General features: G+C 46.5%; 1 protein-coding gene across 3 annotated transcripts in view; it reads left to right on the forward strand.

The window, feature by feature from the left end:
• Tdp1 (tyrosyl-DNA phosphodiesterase 1) overlaps positions 1-19668 on the forward strand; it is a 68281-nt gene that overhangs the window by 33892 nt on the left and 14721 nt on the right. For all 3 annotated transcript variants that reach the window (XM_021201985.2, XM_029541205.1, XM_029541206.1), the window contains exon 14: positions 17338-17440. In XM_021201985.2, the coding sequence (XP_021057644.1) occupies positions 17338-17440 (103 nt within the window). The remainder of the gene's footprint in view (positions 1-17337; positions 17441-19668) is intronic.

Here is a 19668-nt window from a genome sequence, read left to right on the forward strand (position 1 = left end):
AGTAACACTTCCTTAAGGAAGATGGAGTCTTATTAGCAGCCATAACTATGAGTAACAGTACTTGTTCCTTGTAAGCATGTGAAACAGCAACTGCTGTGAGTAACACTGTGAGTCACCCTTTATGATAGCCCCTTAGTCTATAAACTCAGTGATGGCAAGAACTGTGCTCACAACAGACCGGGCAGCAGACCCTCCATCCACCTGGGTGATCACTACCAGCACGGAGGTCCTAACCAGCACGGGGTCCTAACCAGCATGGAAGAGATAACTGTTGTCTCTGCTCAGCAAGCATATGAAGAAAGGGGCAGGAGAGAGAACTGGCCCTGACTGATCGGCCTCACCTGTCCCTTTCTGTCAAGTCAGAGTTTTGTGAGGTAGCATGAGCCTCTCCTATGTGAGAAGTGAAGCTGAGCATGGAGGGAGGCAGCTCTACCAGCCACTCGGCAGATATGTGTTGCCGGATGATGCTGTGGGTACCAGCCACTCAGCAGATATGTGTAGCCAGATGATGCTGTGGGAATAGAGGGAAGGAAGCTAAATTGAGCTTGCTCTTGTGGAATTTACAGTTAAATGAAGGAGACTGAGCAGGTCATGCCACGTGAATTATTTGACCCTATAGTGTTTTTCTGACTATTCTGCACAGGTAGATTCTTCTCCTCACATAGTCCCTGAACTTGCAGTCATCCAGCACTAGCCTTAAGCATGGCTTCCTCAGCCGGTTGGACTCTGCAGTCTGCTTTTACATCCTCAACGTGCCTTTCTCTTCCTGACACTTATTTATGTGCTCACTGGCTTCCTCTCTAGGCTCCGACATGAAGCCCATGTCTATCTTGTTCAGCCTATCCCAGCACCCGGCAGGGAGCCTGATAGATGGAGTTCATCGCTGACATCATTATCAACACTATAGAAATGAGACAGCTACAGGAGGACAGAAAATTTGACTACAGGGCTAGCTCACCGGGAAAGCCCCTGTATAGAACAAATGACATCCTGGGCTGCATCCCAAGCACACATCAAAATAAGCCCAACGTCAGGCATACACTGGGAGACCTTCCAGAGGGATTGTTGTCCACAGAGGTGTGAGTTTTTGTTGTGGCGGTTGTTGTAACTTTTGATGAGGTTTTAAATTGATTTGGTTCTCTCTCATGCTCATCATTGATACCATAAGGCTTTATGACTTTCCTTGCTGGGAGCAAGCAGAACAGGGTGATGCCGGATGCTGAGGAATACCCAGGAAGTACACAGTAAGGGGATTTCTCATAGCCAGATATGGTGGCACATACCTGTAACTCCAGTCCTCCAGGGCTTGAAGCAGGGGGTCACCATGAGGTCAAGGCCAGCCTGGGCTATAAGGCAAGACCTATCTCAAAGAAAAACAAAAACAAAGGAGGTGAGGTTTTTCATATGTTCCATCTCCAACCGAACCATCTGTCCTGGTTGAAGAGCCATTGACGGTGTAATAATTTTCCTTCAACATTAAAAAAGATTAGTTATCCATTCATTCAGGACACCGTTCTTAGCTAGTGACCCAGTGCATCTGTTGATTTACTGAGCACTTCCTAAATGCCAAGCACTTTGCTAAGTGCTGGCAATACAATAATAAACAACCATTGACCTGTTTCTGGTGGTGGGAGTTATATAAAAGCAAACAGGCTTGTTCACACAGTCATGGGGGGGGGTGTTGAATATGATAGAGAAAAATAAGACAGAGTGGTAATTTAGGTGACTTTTTTTGAAGTCTCAGGACCAGATGAAGTTCAGGAAGATCACATGACATGTGTGCAATCTATTAACTTCTCTGAGGATGTCTAGACCAATATTCCATGATAACTGTTTTGGAAGTGGCAGCTTTTGCCACTCGGTAAGATGGAGTTTTTCTGTCTGATTAAATGAATTGAGGAAAGGCCTTTGCAAATCAGCTTGAGTTGCTTGTAAAGTTGAGGTGCTATGTCATCCTCACGGTCAGTCAGTAATCACAGAGAAGTTAAACGAGGCACATGGAAGGCCAGCCAGTGCGCTCCAAAACCCACTCCACTGTGCATAGGATGGTATGGGCCGGGTAGGTGCCGCTTCTTAAATGGGGGGTCCGAGAAGGCCTTGGTGATTGTGTTAACTGAGAACTGGAAGTGAGGTAGATTTCCTGTTTGTGGGTAGCTGAAGGAGAGCAAGGCAGGAGTGGGCACAGAAGACAGGCTTGGGGTGTCTGAGAGGCAGCAGGGATTGGGAGAGGGGTCTGAGAGCAGCTTGTGGCCAGCTTTCCCCCTACACATACACACCCAAGTTTGGGGCAGAAGTTCCTGAGGCTTTACCAGTCACAGGCCTGAGAGACAGTTATACATCAGTGAATTTCCTCATTTGAATTGGCGGGAATCCATACGTGCTTTTAGGAGGTTTATTCAGGGCTGAAGAAAGAGCTGGCTCAGTAGCTCACAGCATGGACTGCTCTTGGCAGAGGACCCAAGCTCACACAGTCACCTGGAACCCCAGCTCCAGGGACTCAGTGTCCTCTCCTAGACTCTGCCTGTGGGTACTTGCTCTGGCATCCATGTGCCCAGAACCTCCCACCCACTTATCCCACCACATACAATTAAAACTAAAACTTTTCTTTAAAAAAAAAAAAAAATGCGGGCTGGTGAGATGGCTCAGTGGGTAAGAGCACCCGACTGCTCTTCCAAAGGTCCAGAGTTCAAATCCCAGCAACTACATGGTGGCTTACAACATGATCGGACGCCCTCTTTGGATGTGTCTGAAGACAGCTACAGTGTACTTACATATAATAAATAAATAAATCTTAAAAAAAGATGTAACTTATTAAGAAAAAAATAAAAAATAATAAAAAAAATTGCACTTTATCCATGGAACTTTTTAGAACAAGACTTTTAATATACTCAACTTGGGCTTATATAAAAATAGTGTGTTTCTTAACAGCTATTGGTATTGACTCAAAATATTCAATACTGTGTGTATTGATAAAAATGATAGTCTTATAAAAGATTATCAGGATCTCAAAAGATCAGAGTTCCAAATCTACAAATCTGTATCACCATGGACGTGTGCTTTGCTGTGGCATTTTCTGTCCATAGCTTTTGACCTCTTACTTCCCAACCAGCCATAAGTGAGGCCTTGAGATACTGTTTTCTATAAAACAAAGAGTTTGAGACTCAAGCTACACATTCCTTCCTCCCACCTTTAAGATAATAGTAATTTATGTGTACGGGTATTTTCCTGAATGTCAGTTTTGTGTACCACATGCATGCAGTACCTTTGGAGGCCAGATGAGGGCATTTTGGGTTTCCTGGAATTGGAAGGAGAGGGCTATGAGCCACCATGTGGATGCAAGGTTCAACCTGGGTTCTCTGGAAGAGCATCCAGTTCTATTTGCTGCTAAGCCATCTCTCCAGTCCCCACCCCCACCCCCTTTAAAAATGTATTTAGTCTGAGATAGGGTCTTACTAAGTTATCAGTCCTCTTGTCTCAACCTCATGGATAGCTAGAGTAAAAGGGCTGCACTGCCATGCACTGGGTCAGCCTGGGCTGTTGGAGCAATCGTATGATAAACACAGATGTATGAGACAGCTGTTGTTTCACATGGCCTATCCCTTTAGATTTCTTTGTTTTTATTTGTTTAATGAGCAGTATACTCCAACGGTAAAAGTGTACTGTAGTAAGTAAATATACCAGTAACATGGTCAGTTGTTACTATTGTCAATTATTGTCTACACTTTATCATTGTGTGTACTAGAAACTTTATATAGCTGGCAGTGTACTAGGTTCATTTAGACCACATCACCATCAACTTTACCATGACTATAAAAACTAGACAATAGGGATTTAGGGCTCTAGTATACTATTATGGGTCACCATCATACATGATATCTTTATGTGTACTGAAATGCCATTGTATGGTGTATCAATAAGAACCCTTTAAAAACTACTTCCTTCTTCACATTGTTAATGTAAGTACACAGTAAAGGGGTATAGGCAGAGTGCCCACTATTCCTATTTCTGCACCTTAGCCACCGTATTCTCCAACTTGAAACCATTACAGTTCTCTGCCTGGGTACTTAGTAGCTTCAAGCTCAATGCCCTGCCCAAGCCTAGCACCCTCAGAATGTGATATTACGTGACCATATTATTTGAAGAAATAATCTAAGACAAGATGCAAAGATGCAAAGATCAGAGTCCCAGCCGGGTGCCGCTTACCAGTCTTGCCGCTCACATTCTGGGAAAACCGATTTATAACATGGACATTTTATCTGATTTAAGAGAGTGTTCTGAGGATAGTGATAGAAAATACATGAGGATGTTGCCTGTTAAGCTATACAATGTATTTAATATTAGTTTGTTAGGACTCTTTAGACTCATGAAATCAGGTCTAAAGTCTTTGTCTGGTTTGCATATATGGCACATTAACATGCATACAGTATGTGGCTTAAAGTCTTGTCTGTGGGGACTAGCAGAGGACCAGAGCTCAAATCTCAGGACCTGACTCGGGTTGCTCACAATCACTAGTAACTCCAGTTTCAGGGAATTTCTTGCTTCCAACATACACACAAGCATGTTTGCAACACACACACTCACACACACATAAATCATTTTATAAAGACTTGTCTTTAAACTACATTTAAAAACAAAACAAAAGAAAAAACCTTAGTTTGAGGCTAATTTGATAATCAATAAGAATTACCCAACTTCAAGACGAGTACTTTCTGCACGCCTTTAATCCCAGCACTCAGGAGGCAGAGGCAAGCAGATCTCTGAGTTCAGGTCCAGCCTGATCTACAGAACTAGTGCCAGGACATCCAGAGCTACCCAGAGAAATCCTATATCAAGCAAACAACAAACAAACAGAAAACAAGTACTTTCGACCAGATAGCTTTATTTCAGAAACGTAACAGCTGGCAGTTTAGTTTATAGCTAGTTTGACACTAGTTGGCTATTTTCCTCTTTTGTCTGTCTGTTTGCTTCTATGGCAGGTTCTTTATGGTCTTAATAAGATTTTCTCTCCATCTGTTTTGATCCGACCATGAAATCACCCCTTGTGCAATGAGCATCCTGTTGTTAACGGAAATTACCAGTACATGACGACAAATACAGTCACCACATTTTTACTGCAGCATCAAGTAAGCAAGAAGCTGAGCTTTACGAAGAAACCTTGACTAAGGAGATTGGGCCTTAGTGCAGTTGGCAAACCTGATGAGAACAATTATGGAAGCTATGCGTTGTGGGAGGCAAGAAATAAGGTGGTTACTAACACTGGCTGGAGCACTGTTATGGTTGCCTAGCAACTGACAGGCCCTGTTTGATAGAGATTGAGCAGAAATGTTGGTGCTGCCACTCAGAGAAAACGAGACAAGTGCTTGACTACAAAATCGCTGTTGGCTTTTCGGAGACTCATAAAAGGCATTCTCCTCTGCTGCAGTGTCATTCTGTTCTCCTCCCTGCTGTCTGATCCTTAGAGTGTGAAACACCGGGCTTTTGTCCCTTCCTTTGTCTGGTTTTGGGAGGAAATCAAATTGGGTCACACAAAAGAACACTTGTAGAGTTATTGAGTAGACTTGGTTGCCTGGTGCTCCCAAGATAACCAGCATTCTTTGGCCTGCCTCACACACTTTGTTATGAATAATGTTATCAGCCCTTTAGTCTGCAAGTGATTCTTTTTGTGCTTTAGAGATGATTCAAGGCCACAGACCACCTTTGCTTTCTTGCATTCTGGTACAAGCAGAGCAAAGACAGCATTTCTTTGTTTATGCCCGTGTGAGCCAGCCTCCAGAAACATTATCCCTGGTGAGAAAATGTTTGAGGCTGTCCCCTAGGGCCTTGGAGGCCCTTTGTGGACTGACACTCCTAGTCATGAGGTATACTGCTGGCTTGAGATGGGATGCTGTATGCAGTCCCCCACCAAGGACTGGCCTCCAGAGAAAACCCAGATAGATTAGCTGTGCTTTATACAGCATATGTATACTGTGTGCCAAATGACCCAGTGTGAAAGACAGAGAGACCTGAAATTCAAGCCCAGGTCATCCAGCATAGGTATTTTGTGCTTAAACCTTGGTTATGGGTGATAAATAAGACAGGTGTGGCCTTTACTCTCAGGAGCTTGGAGGTGAGTCAGTGTCATCCCACTGACCTCTGCTCTGAGAACGGCACTGCTGGGTTGAAGCACTGGGAGGAGCTCAGACCCCTTGCCTGGTGAAGCAACAGCTGCCCAGTCTCCCTCCTCCCTACTGTTCCTGCTGCTGCTGGGTGAGACCTCAGTGACCTCCCTCCAGGCCCACCACCAAGTGTGCCCTGGCTTCCCACCCAGCTTGATTTTAGTTTCTGACCCAACCAGACACAGGTCTGTAATCCCAGCTACTTAAGAGGCTAGGAAGATTACAGGTTCAAGGCCAATCTGGGCAATATAGTGAAACCCTGTCTCAAAATAAAAAATGAAAAGAAGGGGTAGGGATATAGTTCAGTGCCTTATATATGTGAGACCCTCGGTTTAATCTCAAGTGCCACGCCCCCTCAAAGTTTTCCACCATAGCTATAGCTTATGGCCTCTGCTAAGCAAGTCAGACTGCTGTGCAGTCACTGGGCCTGCAGGGCAACAGCACATCAGGATAGTGAGTACTCAGAGCAGCAAAACCACGTCCTTCATATCCGGGGAGCAAAGCAGGGAGGAAGAGAGACTAGGGCCTCGGAATCTCCTTCAAGGGCCTACATCCAGTTACCTAAAGGCCTCACACAAGGCCACCTCCCAAATCTCATGGCCAGATCCTCTCCTGAAACTATATGCTGTTTCCCTGTGAGAGTGAGCTCTGTCTCCCCTAACCCTCCTCCCTGCTGTCCGTCCATACCCCATGGACGCACCTAACTGCCACAGCGTAAACACATACACACACACACACACACACACACACACATACACACACAGCACCTGATCAAGCTAGCAGTAGTCACAGATCAGCCATCAATATCCCATCCCAAGGCCCATACACCCAGCATGCTATCCCTAGTAGTATGCTCGCAAATGACAGAAGACATGAGTAAAAGACTGACCAATCATAGGACACTTAACAGTGTTGGACAAGAGAACCAGATGACAGGCTGGGGTGCCATTTGCTATTGCAGGATGTGGCTGACTTTGGTATGAAAAGACTGGGTGTTTAGAAGCCAGGGAATTTCAGATACTCAAGAAATGTCAGCGGCCAGGATGTGACTAGAGAATAGGCACTGAGTGAGCATGCAGAGGTGTTTTAGGAGAGCTCTGAAGTTCTTGACATCATACCCCAACAAAACCTGGCACAGACCACATACCCAGTAGACAACTTGTTGAACAGAGGCATGGCACACAAAACCTGCCGGGCAGCAGTGAGTAAGACCCCCGGAAGTGGGGGCCAAAATGGCGGTTCTCTCTGTAAGTCAGTTGTCTTGAGTCTTTTGTTACTCCGATGAATGAGATAGGCTTCGGGGATGCTTTAGGTAGAGGAAGCCATGAACCCAAAGGTCCTGAGTCGGGGGAGGGGAGGATGTGAGCCAGCACAGAGCATTGTATAGAAAGGAGTGGGGAAGAACCAGCTTTGGGGGCAAGCAAGAGATTTTAGACTTTGTGGTGAGGGGTCACTGAAGGCTTTCAAACAAGAGAGCCAGCAGATCCACAGCGCTTCCTTACGATTACTGAGAGTGTCTAGTGTGCAGATCTATTGTAAGTGCCATATTTGTGGTAAATTTCACTGCCGGCTTTCTGAGATCTCCATGGCCTCAGAGTTATTACACCTATCTGGCTGCAGAAACAGGTGCAGGGAATCGTCTGCTCATCTTCTAGATGGTTGAGCTGGAGCTCGGGTCTGCCCTTTTTTTCCTCTACATTATACTGTTTTTCGGGAGTCCATCTGAGGATGGACTAGGAGAAGAGAACGTGAAGGCAGGAAGCCCCCTTGAGACACTGATACTGACTTCTAAACATGGGACCATGCGTGACAGTGGAGTGTGGCAAAAGGAGGAGGCCATTCACACAGCCTAGTACTGAGGGTCAGAGTGGTAGCAGGCTAAGGGCAGGAAGGAGGGAGCACGTGTCCAATAATATGTCATGATTACAAATGTTGTCAGGCTCTGAGCTGGTTACAAGCCCCGACTGAGAAGGCTGTTCCTCAAGCTGTCTCAATGGATGTCGTAGCAAGCTAGTAATCTCTCTAGAACAGTAATTCTTGGCACTCTTCTTTATAAAGCTCCAGCGGTGTAGACTCCCAGCAGACTGTGCCACTATGGGACCTAAGGAAACGAAGCCAAGGTACCAGGCTTCATAAACTCAGGGGCATCAAAGGGTGTTAGTTCTGAGAGGTCAATTTACCCAGTGCTGGCCATACATTGGTCCTGTTGGTCTTCCATGGCTAAATAAACAGCCCACCATCAGCAGCCAAGAGAGATAGTCCCTGCTGCTCTCTGCCTCTGTCCCTCTGTCCACTCAAGGGGTCGGGCTCAGCCTGTGCTGTTCCTTGGAGCCCTGTAAGTACTGAAAACTCCTTTTCAAGGTCAGGACAGCAGACAAAGGGAGAAGAACACAGGCAACCCCTGCTTCTTCTCTAGACACCAGTCTGTTGTTTGTGAAAATGTTTCCTTTGAACAAAGAATTTTTCTGGCTTTAAAAAAAAATGAAGAAATTTTGAAAGTATAATTAAAATATTTCATTTCCCAGGACCCACCCTAACAAGATTTCATAGTTCTATAAAGGAATGAAACTTCTATTCTTTCCTCTGTTCCCTGCTTCCTGGTTGCCTGGTCTCCTTTGCCTGGGTGGTTTCATCAGTCCTCCATCCTAACCAATGAGAATCCAGATGGTGGTAAATCCAGATGTGCGCTTTACAGCTTCTCATACTTGTAGCTCTCCCACCAGGGGAGGCTCACCAAAACAGTGGTGCATTTCGGCAGATGCCAAATCACTGAGCAGCATTTGGTTATCAACACTGGCTATGATTCAGTACACATTAACATTCTGTGATATGGTGCCTCAATACTTGAAAGGCAGTTTTTAAAAGAAGCCATTCCGTTAGTCTGGAGAGGTCAGTTGAGTTGTCTTTTTGTTACACGTATTTACTTGTCTTTACATGTGTGTGGTCAGAGGACAACTTAGGGGAGTCCTCCCCTTCTCCCGTGTGGACCCTGGGGGTCACACTCAGGTTGTCAGCCTTCCTGGCAAGTACTGTGACCCACTGAGCCATCTCACCAGCACCAATTGTTGATTGTGGTTGTTTTTTGTCTTACTAATTTGGTCTTCTGTTTTTAGGTTGGTTGGTTGGTTGGTTGGTTGGTTGGTTGGTTGGTTGGTTGAGTTAATTCTAAGCCCATGTTTGCTAGGCAAGCGCTCTCTCACTGAGCTGTGTCCTCAGGTACACAGGAACTTTGACCATAAGTCTTTTCATTTTGCATCCTTGATGCTGATATGGTAGCCTCTGAAGTCCTTACGCTTGCACCTGTGGGATCAAGGATAGATATTCTAATTAAAGACAGGAGTGGTGTGCCTGTGGAATGCCAGAACCTCCTGTTGGAGTTTACTGCGTGTATGAGACACTGTGCTAGGGGGCCAGGGTTTGCCTGTGACTGGGGGACAAGGTGGGGTCTTCAAGTAGATTGCTGAGACTCCACTGGGTGACTTGTCAGAATGTAGACTTGTAGCAGCCCACACCGAGGGCAGTGCCCTACGTGTCTGACTGGAAACAGATACGGGTGCTCACTCTTCGTGTGTCCTTTTCTGCTGGAATTCCTTTGTTACTGCGTCATATAAGCAACAATCACTCCTAGGCACAGACGCTCCTCTTTTTTTAGCTAATTTCCTAAGATCGCTCAACATGTGCACATTAATTTAGTCTTCGCCATGCTATTATTATGTAGTGAGTACCTTATCACCTTCTGTAATAGCAGCAGGGGACATACATGTGTGTCCTATCTTATAACTTGTCTGTGTTTCTGCCTTGGGGACTTGTGTTGTGGTTATGGCACCAGTGACGCAGCCTGGTAAGTGATGTGTAGACCCATCTATACCAAAACTTTACAACCAGGAAGTCTGGGAAATCTGCTTCCAGAGCATTCTGTCACTTAATCAATCACCCCAGAGGAAAGGGTTAGAGTCCCTGCCCACAAGCTTACAGAGAATTGATGTTGGTGTGCACCGTTTATTAAGTACCTTCATGTGCTGGGACTTTACACACCTTATGTGGAAGACCCCTCATACCAGTGATCGGAGGCCGGCGTCACTGTATTCCCTGCTGGGGAAGCTGAGGGTTGGCAGGATAACTCCAACTGTGGTCAGGGTTCATGTGATTCAAGCTCTGTGTATACTAATCCTCTATCCTCCTTGGCATCTTTTGTGTTTAACTCTGCAGACTTTTTCTCTAACTTTTGACTTAAGCTGTTTTAGTCCTCTGTCTACAATCTTGGTTCTCTAACCACAAGTCTTCATCAGTTGTGTCTTCTAAGCTGTGAGTCTCAGCTCCTTTTCCTGAATCAAGTAGATGTTCCTGACAAATTCAGAATTCAGTGTTAGGAAAGATCTGGGGGCTGGACTAGCAGCCGACAGCTTCTGAAAGAGATGGAGCTCACGGGGGAGGAAAGGACTCTGGCTTATAAGGCGTGGGCAGAAGGACAGAGAGGATGTTTGTGATCTGTGGGGGTGTGGGTAATAAGACGTCATCTAGTCAGAAGCAGAAGAATCAAGGCAGCAACAGGGAATACTGTTGGAAAGCATGGGTCCAGCCTTTCTGGAGGGTCTCAGATGCCAGGCTCTGGTATTTATTTGAGACTTTGCTTGAAAGGATATTTTCTGAGAACTGTAGGATCTGAGAATCAATGCAAGATGAGAACCCTGAGGCAGAGAGAGACTTTTGGAGCTCTGTTCTAGGGTAGAGAGACTTAAGCTAGGGCCCTTATTGGGAACATGCTATAGGCTACATTAGAAAACTGGCTAAAACCTATGAAGCCCATAAGTGCATAATGCCTGAGGTATTGAGATCTGACCAAATGAGACTGAAACAGAAGGGAATTAGCCTGAAACATGGAGGAACAGATAGGCATCCAGCCTTTAAATACTGGGGGCCAGGTGTGCTGGTATATGCCTTTATTCCCAATAATCAGAAAGCAGAGGCAGAACAATCTCTGGGTTCTAAGCCAGCCATAGTGAGACCCTCTCTTAATAAATAAATCTCCTAAACACTAGGGGAAGTCTCTAGAATTCTTCTCTAGAGCCTTCAGGGGGAATATAAACACCCTGCCCATCAATACCTAGATTTTAGCCCAGTGTGACCCATTTGGATCTCCTCATTACCAGGAGCGTGATAGTAAATTTGATATTTGAAGGCACGGACCTTATGGCCAACTGTCAGAGCAATAATAAACACACTGCCTGCATTACTCAGACTTCCCATCTCTGTGACAAACAACTGTGAGGAAAGCTCTCAGGAGGGGTCGTGTGCTTTGTCTCGCCGTGTCAGAGGTGGCAGGCAGTCCAGGCTGCAGTCCTTGGCCCTGCTAGTTCCAGGGCCATGGTGAGGTCAAACATTGTGGTGGGAACATGTGGCAAAGGCTCACCACAGGGAGGACCAGGCACAGAAAGAGACTTAGAGGAGACAGGAACAGGATGCCCCAAGGACCTGCCCCTAACAAGTGCCGTGTTCCAGCCTCACCCCCTGAAGTCTCTGTCCCCTCCAGGGGACACCATGAGCTCAGGAAGCAGGCTTTGTGGTGAGAGACACTTCATATTCAAATAATCAAAAAAGGAAGACGTAATGGTAAAGCATGGTTTCACACAATTCAACAGACACAATTAGAATTACTGCACACCACTCCTAATCAGAGCGATCCTCATTGAAGATGTATTCTGTCTATTAGTATGCACAGTTGTCCTAGATAGTAACTACCAAGTGTTCTCAGTGGCCCGAGAGAACACTATTGTGTACTTGGAGAGAGAATCTGCATAGGGAAAGGTTTTAGAGGGAAATTTGACAATTTCAGAATTCCAACTTATCTGTTCTAAAATACAACATGAATCATTTATAGCGTGAGATCTTCTTTTCCTTCACAGTGAGTTTTTTTTTTTTCTTTTTTGTGACATTTAATTGCAGTCCATAGAGGGAAACAGAGCCTAAAGGCAGTACACAGAAGCCTAGAGCCAATGCAGAAGCAAAACATCATGCACCGCCTGCGTGTGTTTGCAGATGTGCTCCAGGGGGCGCTAGGGAGCAGATGACAGCAGCAGTGGCTGAGAGCCGTCCCTCCCTTCTCACTGCAGCTGCTCAGTCTGAGCTTCAGCAGTCACTGTTAGCACTGTGACAGTTGTCTGTGCAAGTGTCAGTCCCCACCTCTGACATTCCCAAGCTTGGTAGCCCAAGCGTCAGTTTATAAACCATGTCTTCACTTTGTGCAGCTGCCGCCTAGGCTGCCGAACAATTAAGACCCAGAGAAATGCTTCTCCAGCCAACGTGTCCCTGTAACAGCAGTCAGTCACCCTGAAGGACACCTACATCCTTAACACAGGGTTAACAGTGAACCCAGTCAGCAGCTCCAGCGATGCTCAGGCTGGCGCTGGCCATGACAGCCACTGCCGTCACCCGTGTTTAGTCTCCAAAAGATTCGTGGAGCAAGGTGTGACCTCGAGGCCATCTTCATGGCGTCCCTGCTCTAGAGTAGGTGCTTCCAGCAATGTACATGAGCCTCCCGTAAGCGCTCTTGGTATGAGGCTTCCATGGAAACTAGCAATGTTTCTCTGTGGGTGATAGGGGAGCGTCCCAGCTACATAGGCAGAGGGTGGCTTGGAGAATCTGGTCTGGCAGTGTTTGGTCTCAAAGGCTACCCTCGTCCTCGAGCATACCCACGCCAGAGACAAGAGCCTAAAGCAGAGGAGAGGAAGGACTTAAGGAGTCCCTTAGTAGGGAGTAGGGATGAAACCATCTGCTCTGGCTTTCCCAGCCCTTGCCTGCCTTTCCTCCCCAGGGGCCTTACGTACCATTCCATATGTACCTTATCTAGTCCATAAATACCTTACATGCAGTGTCCTGGGATTTCATATGGATGTTCTTATAGTTACGGTATAAGTTTATTCTTCAAAAGTTGATACAGTTTTTTCATACTGTGCGCCAAGGTCAAAGTGAGCTGCCACACCTGAGGAGCTGCGACGCTATCCATGCCCCTGGTAAGCACTGCTCTTGGTCGCCTTAGCAGTGTTGACTTGGTGTGTGGTTCAGTTTGGGCTACTGTGTGAGTACCACTTGTGGCTTCAAAATTACACAGCGTATCACTCCCAATTCCGGAAGCTGGAATGACAGGTAGGGATGAGATCACGCCTCCTTCCGAGGTTGTAGATGACCTCTCCTCGTACCTTCACACGGTGGAGGAAGGCCAAGGCAGGTCCTAGGTCTCTTACAAAGTCTCCATTATCTCATGAGGGCTGTAGGTCTATCACTTCCTGAGGCCCTCACGTTGGGGGTTAGGATTTCAATGTAAAACTATAGGTATAGTCGTTAGCACTTGGTACATAGAGTCACCCTCAGTTGTCTGAACCATACTATCCAGAATTCCTGTCCCTGTGTATTTCTCATCAGGATGAACCCGAGAGAGAGTCTTAGGAGTGTTGGGAGGGTGGCAGAGACAGCTGCCTTTTTATAACACACAGTCGGTTACTATGTCCTGTGTGCTGGCTCACTCTGTTGGCATGAGGTGGGAGCTGAACCTGGTTCCCTATGTAGGTCCTCCAAAGCTCCTCTGACTCCTGGAACTCACTATGTGTTTATCTAGTTCTGGGATCTACGGTCTGTCTTCTCTACGACACCCACCCAGTACCAGAGGCCACACAACCTTACCTGAGTTTTCGAGTTCATGGCTTTAGTTCACGCCCATGTGAAAGCTAGCGTGTTGCTTTCACTTTGTCTAACTTTTACCTGCTCTGGACAATCCCGGCTCCTGTGTCAGCTCACAAAGCAGTATCTCACACAGCTGTACTAACCAGCTCCTCCCATGATTTTAAAATGTCAGATTTCTTGACGAAAGCTTGCACATATATGTTAGATGCAGTCTTCTACCACTGTACCCTTGACTTGAGCTTAACTGACACGCTCTGTCCCTCAAAGGTTGCTTTTTCCCCACTATTACTGTATTAGTACTTTGGGCAGTTTCTAGTGGACAGTAACACTGGACACACCATGAATCCTACCCTTGTCTACAGCCACACCACCCTAAATGTACCCAAGTTTATCTGAATCCTACCCTGTAGAATTGCATCCCTCAAAGAATGAAGTAATCCTTTCCTTTTTAATACTCAAGCACCACTCCAGATACAGCAAGAGCAAGGAAGTGGACCTTGTACTTGGGGAGAAGGTCGCTGGGTCCAGAGGCAGGCAGGAGAGAGCTGGAGGGTTGAGACAGTGGACAGCAGGCCTGAGTGGAAAGAGCAGCAGAAAGGCCTTCTGAGTTCCAGGGACACAGCTCTGCATGAGCCCCGGGAAATCACTTTGCCTTGTAGAAGGCGCTGGTGGCTTCTCCTGCCTGTCTATCCCACCCACACCCAGAGCAGACAGCATGAGATTTTGGAAATACATTCCCAGGCATCCTGGCCACCAGGTGCCAGTGATTCAAGGCATTACTCACAGTATAAGACATTATTAAAGATGACATTTCAAGGAATGTTGATTTGTCACCCAGACAACCTACGAGTGTCTTTGAAGTCTCTCGGTGCTCAGGATAGAATTTTGAAGACTGCAGATAGTTGCTAGACAGCAAGTACAAGAGCAAGCTAGGAGGAAGCCATCTTGCAGTGTCCCTGTGGTCTCTGTCTGTCCTCGCTATGGAAAAACCCTCAACCCATGGCAGTGAGGGAACACAGTTCACGAGAAGCCTTTCTGAGGGCACCTTTGACCCGGGTGACATGTTGCTGACATTCAACGGAGTTACTAGAAGGTAAAAATCTAGAAAGTAAGAAAAACTTGGAGAAGACAACCCCCACCTCAGCCTGCTGGCTAACTTTACCTTAAACGTCTGCCTCAGCATGAGAAAGATGCCATTTATTACTGACCGGTGAGAAACCTAAAAGCTAGCTGACTTTCAAAGGAAATAATCTGAACTCTCCTACTCCTGCGGTGTTTCTCTGTGGCCTGGTGCCGCACAGAACAGCTCCCGGTCCCCAGTGTCCTCCAACCACTTGAGAAGGCAGGTACATCCATGAACACTCTTTGAGCAAGGTCCCCGGCTGGCCCTGTCCTCCTGGTCCTCTGGCCCCCAGAGCTGGGCAGTCACACTCACATACTGCCATGCCCTGCTCCTCATCCTCATCTTTAAAGAGAAATAGGACTCAGGCAAACAGAGTTGAATTGTTTTTAAAGGCCATGTGGTAGGTTTAAACTGATTAATCTGGTTAACTTTCCTAAAGTTGTACACATTTTGGAATACCGTATACAATGTATAGTAATCAAGTCAGAATAAAAACCGTTTCCATCTCTGTAAACACTCATTTCTTCGGGTTTCTCAACTCCTTCCATGTAGCCCTTTTTATAACATGTAAGAGGTTCTCAGTCGTTACAGCTGCTAGGGTGTTGATAATTTCCCTTGGCACTCATATAACCTTCAGATACTGTAGTGCAGGTCAGTGCTGACTGGATTCCCCAAGTGAGACCTACTACTATAGTGCAGGTCAGCACCGACTGGATTCCCTAAGTGAATCCAGCTGAAGTGTATAGAGTCTTCAGCAGTAGACTTTACCTTCATATTCTGGGAGGTAACCAAGGACAGTAGCAATAGGCTGTATTGCTTGGGGGTATGGTGGACCTTTCTGACCAACAGCTCGACTGGCACTAGAGTTTTTGTTTGATAGTGTACAGCTTCTGAGGAAGGGGAGATAAATATATATAAGTTTATAACATAATAGGTTTCCGTATAGCTTTTTCAGATATTTTTAATGTCATTTCGTCTTCCCTGTTACCACTCTCCTCCCTCCCCTCTCCAGACCTAGTCCCTGCCTCCATTTTTTCTCTTCCTAGCACCTGTGTCCTGCTATCCTCATTACACACACACACACACACACACACACACACATTATGATGATTAATTTTGATTGTCAACTTGTCAAGATTTAGAAGACAAACTTCTAGGCATTTCTGTGAAGATGTTTCCAGGAGGTTTAACTGAATAGGGAAGACCTATCCTGAATATTGTCACCCTGTCCGGTGGTCCACCATTCATCTCTCTCTGCTTCAGAACTATGAGCACAATATTCAGCTGCCACAGCTACAGTCACTGTCACTGCCAAGCCATAATAGATTGTATCCTCCTGCCTGCTGCCTGCCTGCCTGCCTGCCTGCCTTAAATAAACAAGTATATGAGAAGCTGTTTCCAGCTGTGGTCACTGAGGTTAGGGCTCTAGGACTCACTTTGATACCAGCTGTCTGGCCTTCTTCTGCCCTGCCTGAGCCCCACCCCCTCCCATCCTCCACCCAGTGCTGTGCGCCTCCCCACTTCTGTGAGGCCAGCTTCTTAGCATAGCTGGGGTAGAAATGAGGGCCAGTGTGCATCTTGGCCTTCCTTCATGTCGTCTATTCAGGTCTCCTTCCTCCTGCTGTGCTGGCATTTTTTAAAGCCATACCCGCAACTCTGCATTAAACATGATTCTATATAAGCCATTTCTTTCTGACTGCAAGCGCCAGGCTAGTGGCCCCAGAGCTGCTTTCTTCAAAGCAAAAGTAGAAATTAGCTTTAGTTGTCCCTCCCCTAAAAAAGACAGAAAGTAGCTACATGAATATGATATTAACAGCTTTTTCTCTAAAAGTTTTATTTATTTATTTATTTATTTATTTTTAGTTATATCTGTGTGTCTGCATGGGGGCTTGTCCTTGGAGGCCAGAAGAGGGCATTGGATCCCCTGGATCTGGAGTTCCATGCACTTGGGACCTCTGTATGAGCCTCACTTGCATACACCCTTAACCACTGAGCCATGTCTCTAGCCCACAGATTTGTCTTAAGTGATGCTTTTATGTACAACAAAACTAGAAGCCATAGCAATCAATACCAGGACTATAAGAAGAAAAGGGAGTTTGGACATGGAAAAAAAAAATACTTCTAAGAAAGATAATCACTTTAATAACTGCCCTGGAGGTCATGCATATGAGAGTGAAGCTATCCCAAATTAGCAGTTAGATAAATCCTAAAAATTACAGTACAGTGTGCCTTAAATTTCCTTTTCAATACCACAGTTGGGCTCGAGATTGAATCGATATGATTGCGGCTGTGTATTCTTTGACCAGTGCTCTCGCAGCTGTGCACGTCTGACCCACACAAAGACGCCACACTGAGACAGCTCCTGTGTCCTTGTCTCCACAGTGCGAATCTGTCCAAGGCTGCCTGGGGGGCACTGGAGAAGAACGGCACCCAGCTGATGATACGCTCCTACGAGCTCGGGGTCCTCTTCCTCCCGTCGGCATTTGTGAGTAACATTGTACCTGCCCACTCACTCACGCGTGTTATGAATGGGGCTCTGTTCTCTTCCTCTTGTCACAGTGTGGGCTCAGCGTGGTCTGGTGGTAAGATCAGGATTCCAATCCAAAACCTGTGTTTTAATCTGGCTAGCTGCTGAAGGCGAGGCTAATAACCATATTAAATACATACTGTGAAGCACAATGTGAAGACTCATACGGTGGGAAGTAACAAGTTGTGAAAGAAGTAGTCCAGCAAGCGCAGGACTTTGAGGGGTGGAGTGGTAGGGGGAGGGAAAGTTAGGGAGGGTTTTGAGTACAGGGAGAGTTGGAAGAGGCACCACAGCTGAAGAGGGGTTGGCAGTAGCAAGGCTGGGGAGCACAGAGTTCAGGCTTCAGCTGAGGACACCTGTGGGATGAGCGCCCAGAAAGGGCACCATGCTGGAGGTGCTCTCTCAAGACGTTCATTGGAAACTCGGCAGCTTTAAAATGGCTAACAGCTTCCGTGGCCAGACACCAGATGAAGTGTCTGCTGTGCCTGTGGGGACCAGGTGGCCTACGCCATATGCTTCACTATGCACTAGAATCATACTCCCAGAGACTCATTTCCCTGAGGGGCAGATGCCCCAGGACCTCCTGTATCCTCATCACACTCTCTGGGCACATTCTTAACCATGGGATACAGTCAGGGTTGCCTACACAGGGAGATAGCCAATGCCCCCTCCGTTCCCCTTTGTACCACTGGCTGTAGTTTTTGGAGAGGTCTGTTGTGAGCTGCTGGGGATGAAGTAGGTTTAGCTAAGGGGGTACCATGAGCTTGGCTATAGACCTAAGTGAGCCCATGAGCAGTGATGGACTGACACAGTAGCACAGCACGCTGCAAAGCACCCTCTTTCGTAGCACGCCCAGGTGCAATCTCTCTTATCTCCTGTCTCCCCACATTCTGGGAGCAGCTCACTCTTGCCTCTCTCTCCTCCACTAGCTAGTCCTCACCTGTTCTCCTCCACCCCAGAGGGTTTCAGGATGGAGCTGCTGCCATCCATCTTCAGCCCCTTCTCTTTTCTACAGGGTAAATATGTTTGCTGCTTACAGCTGGATTTCAGCATCACAGCCCCACAAGTAGATGATGACTTGAAGGACAAAGATGTGATGTCCCTGCGGGCCCGCAGCTAGCATAGGGTCTACCCTGAGGCCTCTGCCTTCTGCCTGCTCCCTCTGATCTTTCAATTCTATCACAATTCTGAAAAACAGCAAGTTCATAATTCTAGACTGCAGTGCTTAGATATTTGCAGTGATTGTGGGGTCTGGCTTCAGTCTAGGTAAGAGCTGTCTGACTCAGGTGCTGACTCAAATGGCAGAGTACATTGCATGTCTCTTCTTTGGTGTCAGCATTTCTAAGTCTGTTCTGAGCTGATCCCTAAGCAAGGGAATGCTCATATGATAGAAATGTACTGTCGCCCCGCCCTCCAGGCCACCATCACTACGGTTATTCTTTTCCTGTATATCAGAGGAAGGCCATAGAGAAATGGGAATAATGCCCAAATTGACTTCATTAAGAACAAGGCAAGGCACATATAGCAATGTGAGGTAAAAGAGAGATTGCATTAGTTATGAAGACTGTCTAGCAAACATGAAAGATAATGCCGCCCTTCTGAGCTGTGCTACCCAGGAACTGGGCCCCAAACTCGGGGACCATGTTTTTCACATCCTGACTACAGGTAAGCTTGAGATTGACCTCACTGACCTCCGCTTTCCAGTCTGTGAGCAGACCTATCAGTTACAGCACTGGCCGAGGGGAGATCAACACAACGGCCACAGCAGTTTATACACGCTGTGGGTTTGAAGAATGAGAGGCAAGTAGGAGGAAGAGAATAACAGGGAAAGAGAAGGAAACCCAGTGACTTGAACTCGAGGCCTCGCTAACCATGTGCCTGAAAGTGCTGTCCTTGGCCTCACCATGTGTGTGCTTCCCTAGGCTATTGTTCTTGCTGGTCTTATATATGTATCAAATAAAAAGGTATTTTACAAAAAGCATAATAAGAAAGGCCGCAGATCTTTCTTTGTCTCTAGAGCCTGGGACAGTAGGTAGCCGTGCTTCCTCCATAGAACTGGTAAGGACCAGCCAACCATTACCCTGTCCAGCATCTTCCCATTCAGTTAAGCTATCTGACTGTAAGATACATGTCCCGGCTCTGAGCTGAGGGCTAAACCATGAGCGTGCCATGCTGCCCAAGTAAGC

Source organism: Mus pahari, chromosome 7 (genome assembly GCF_900095145.1).
Source record: "Mus pahari chromosome 7, PAHARI_EIJ_v1.1, whole genome shotgun sequence".
In the NCBI taxonomy this organism is placed as follows: domain Eukaryota; kingdom Metazoa; phylum Chordata; class Mammalia; order Rodentia; family Muridae; genus Mus; species Mus pahari.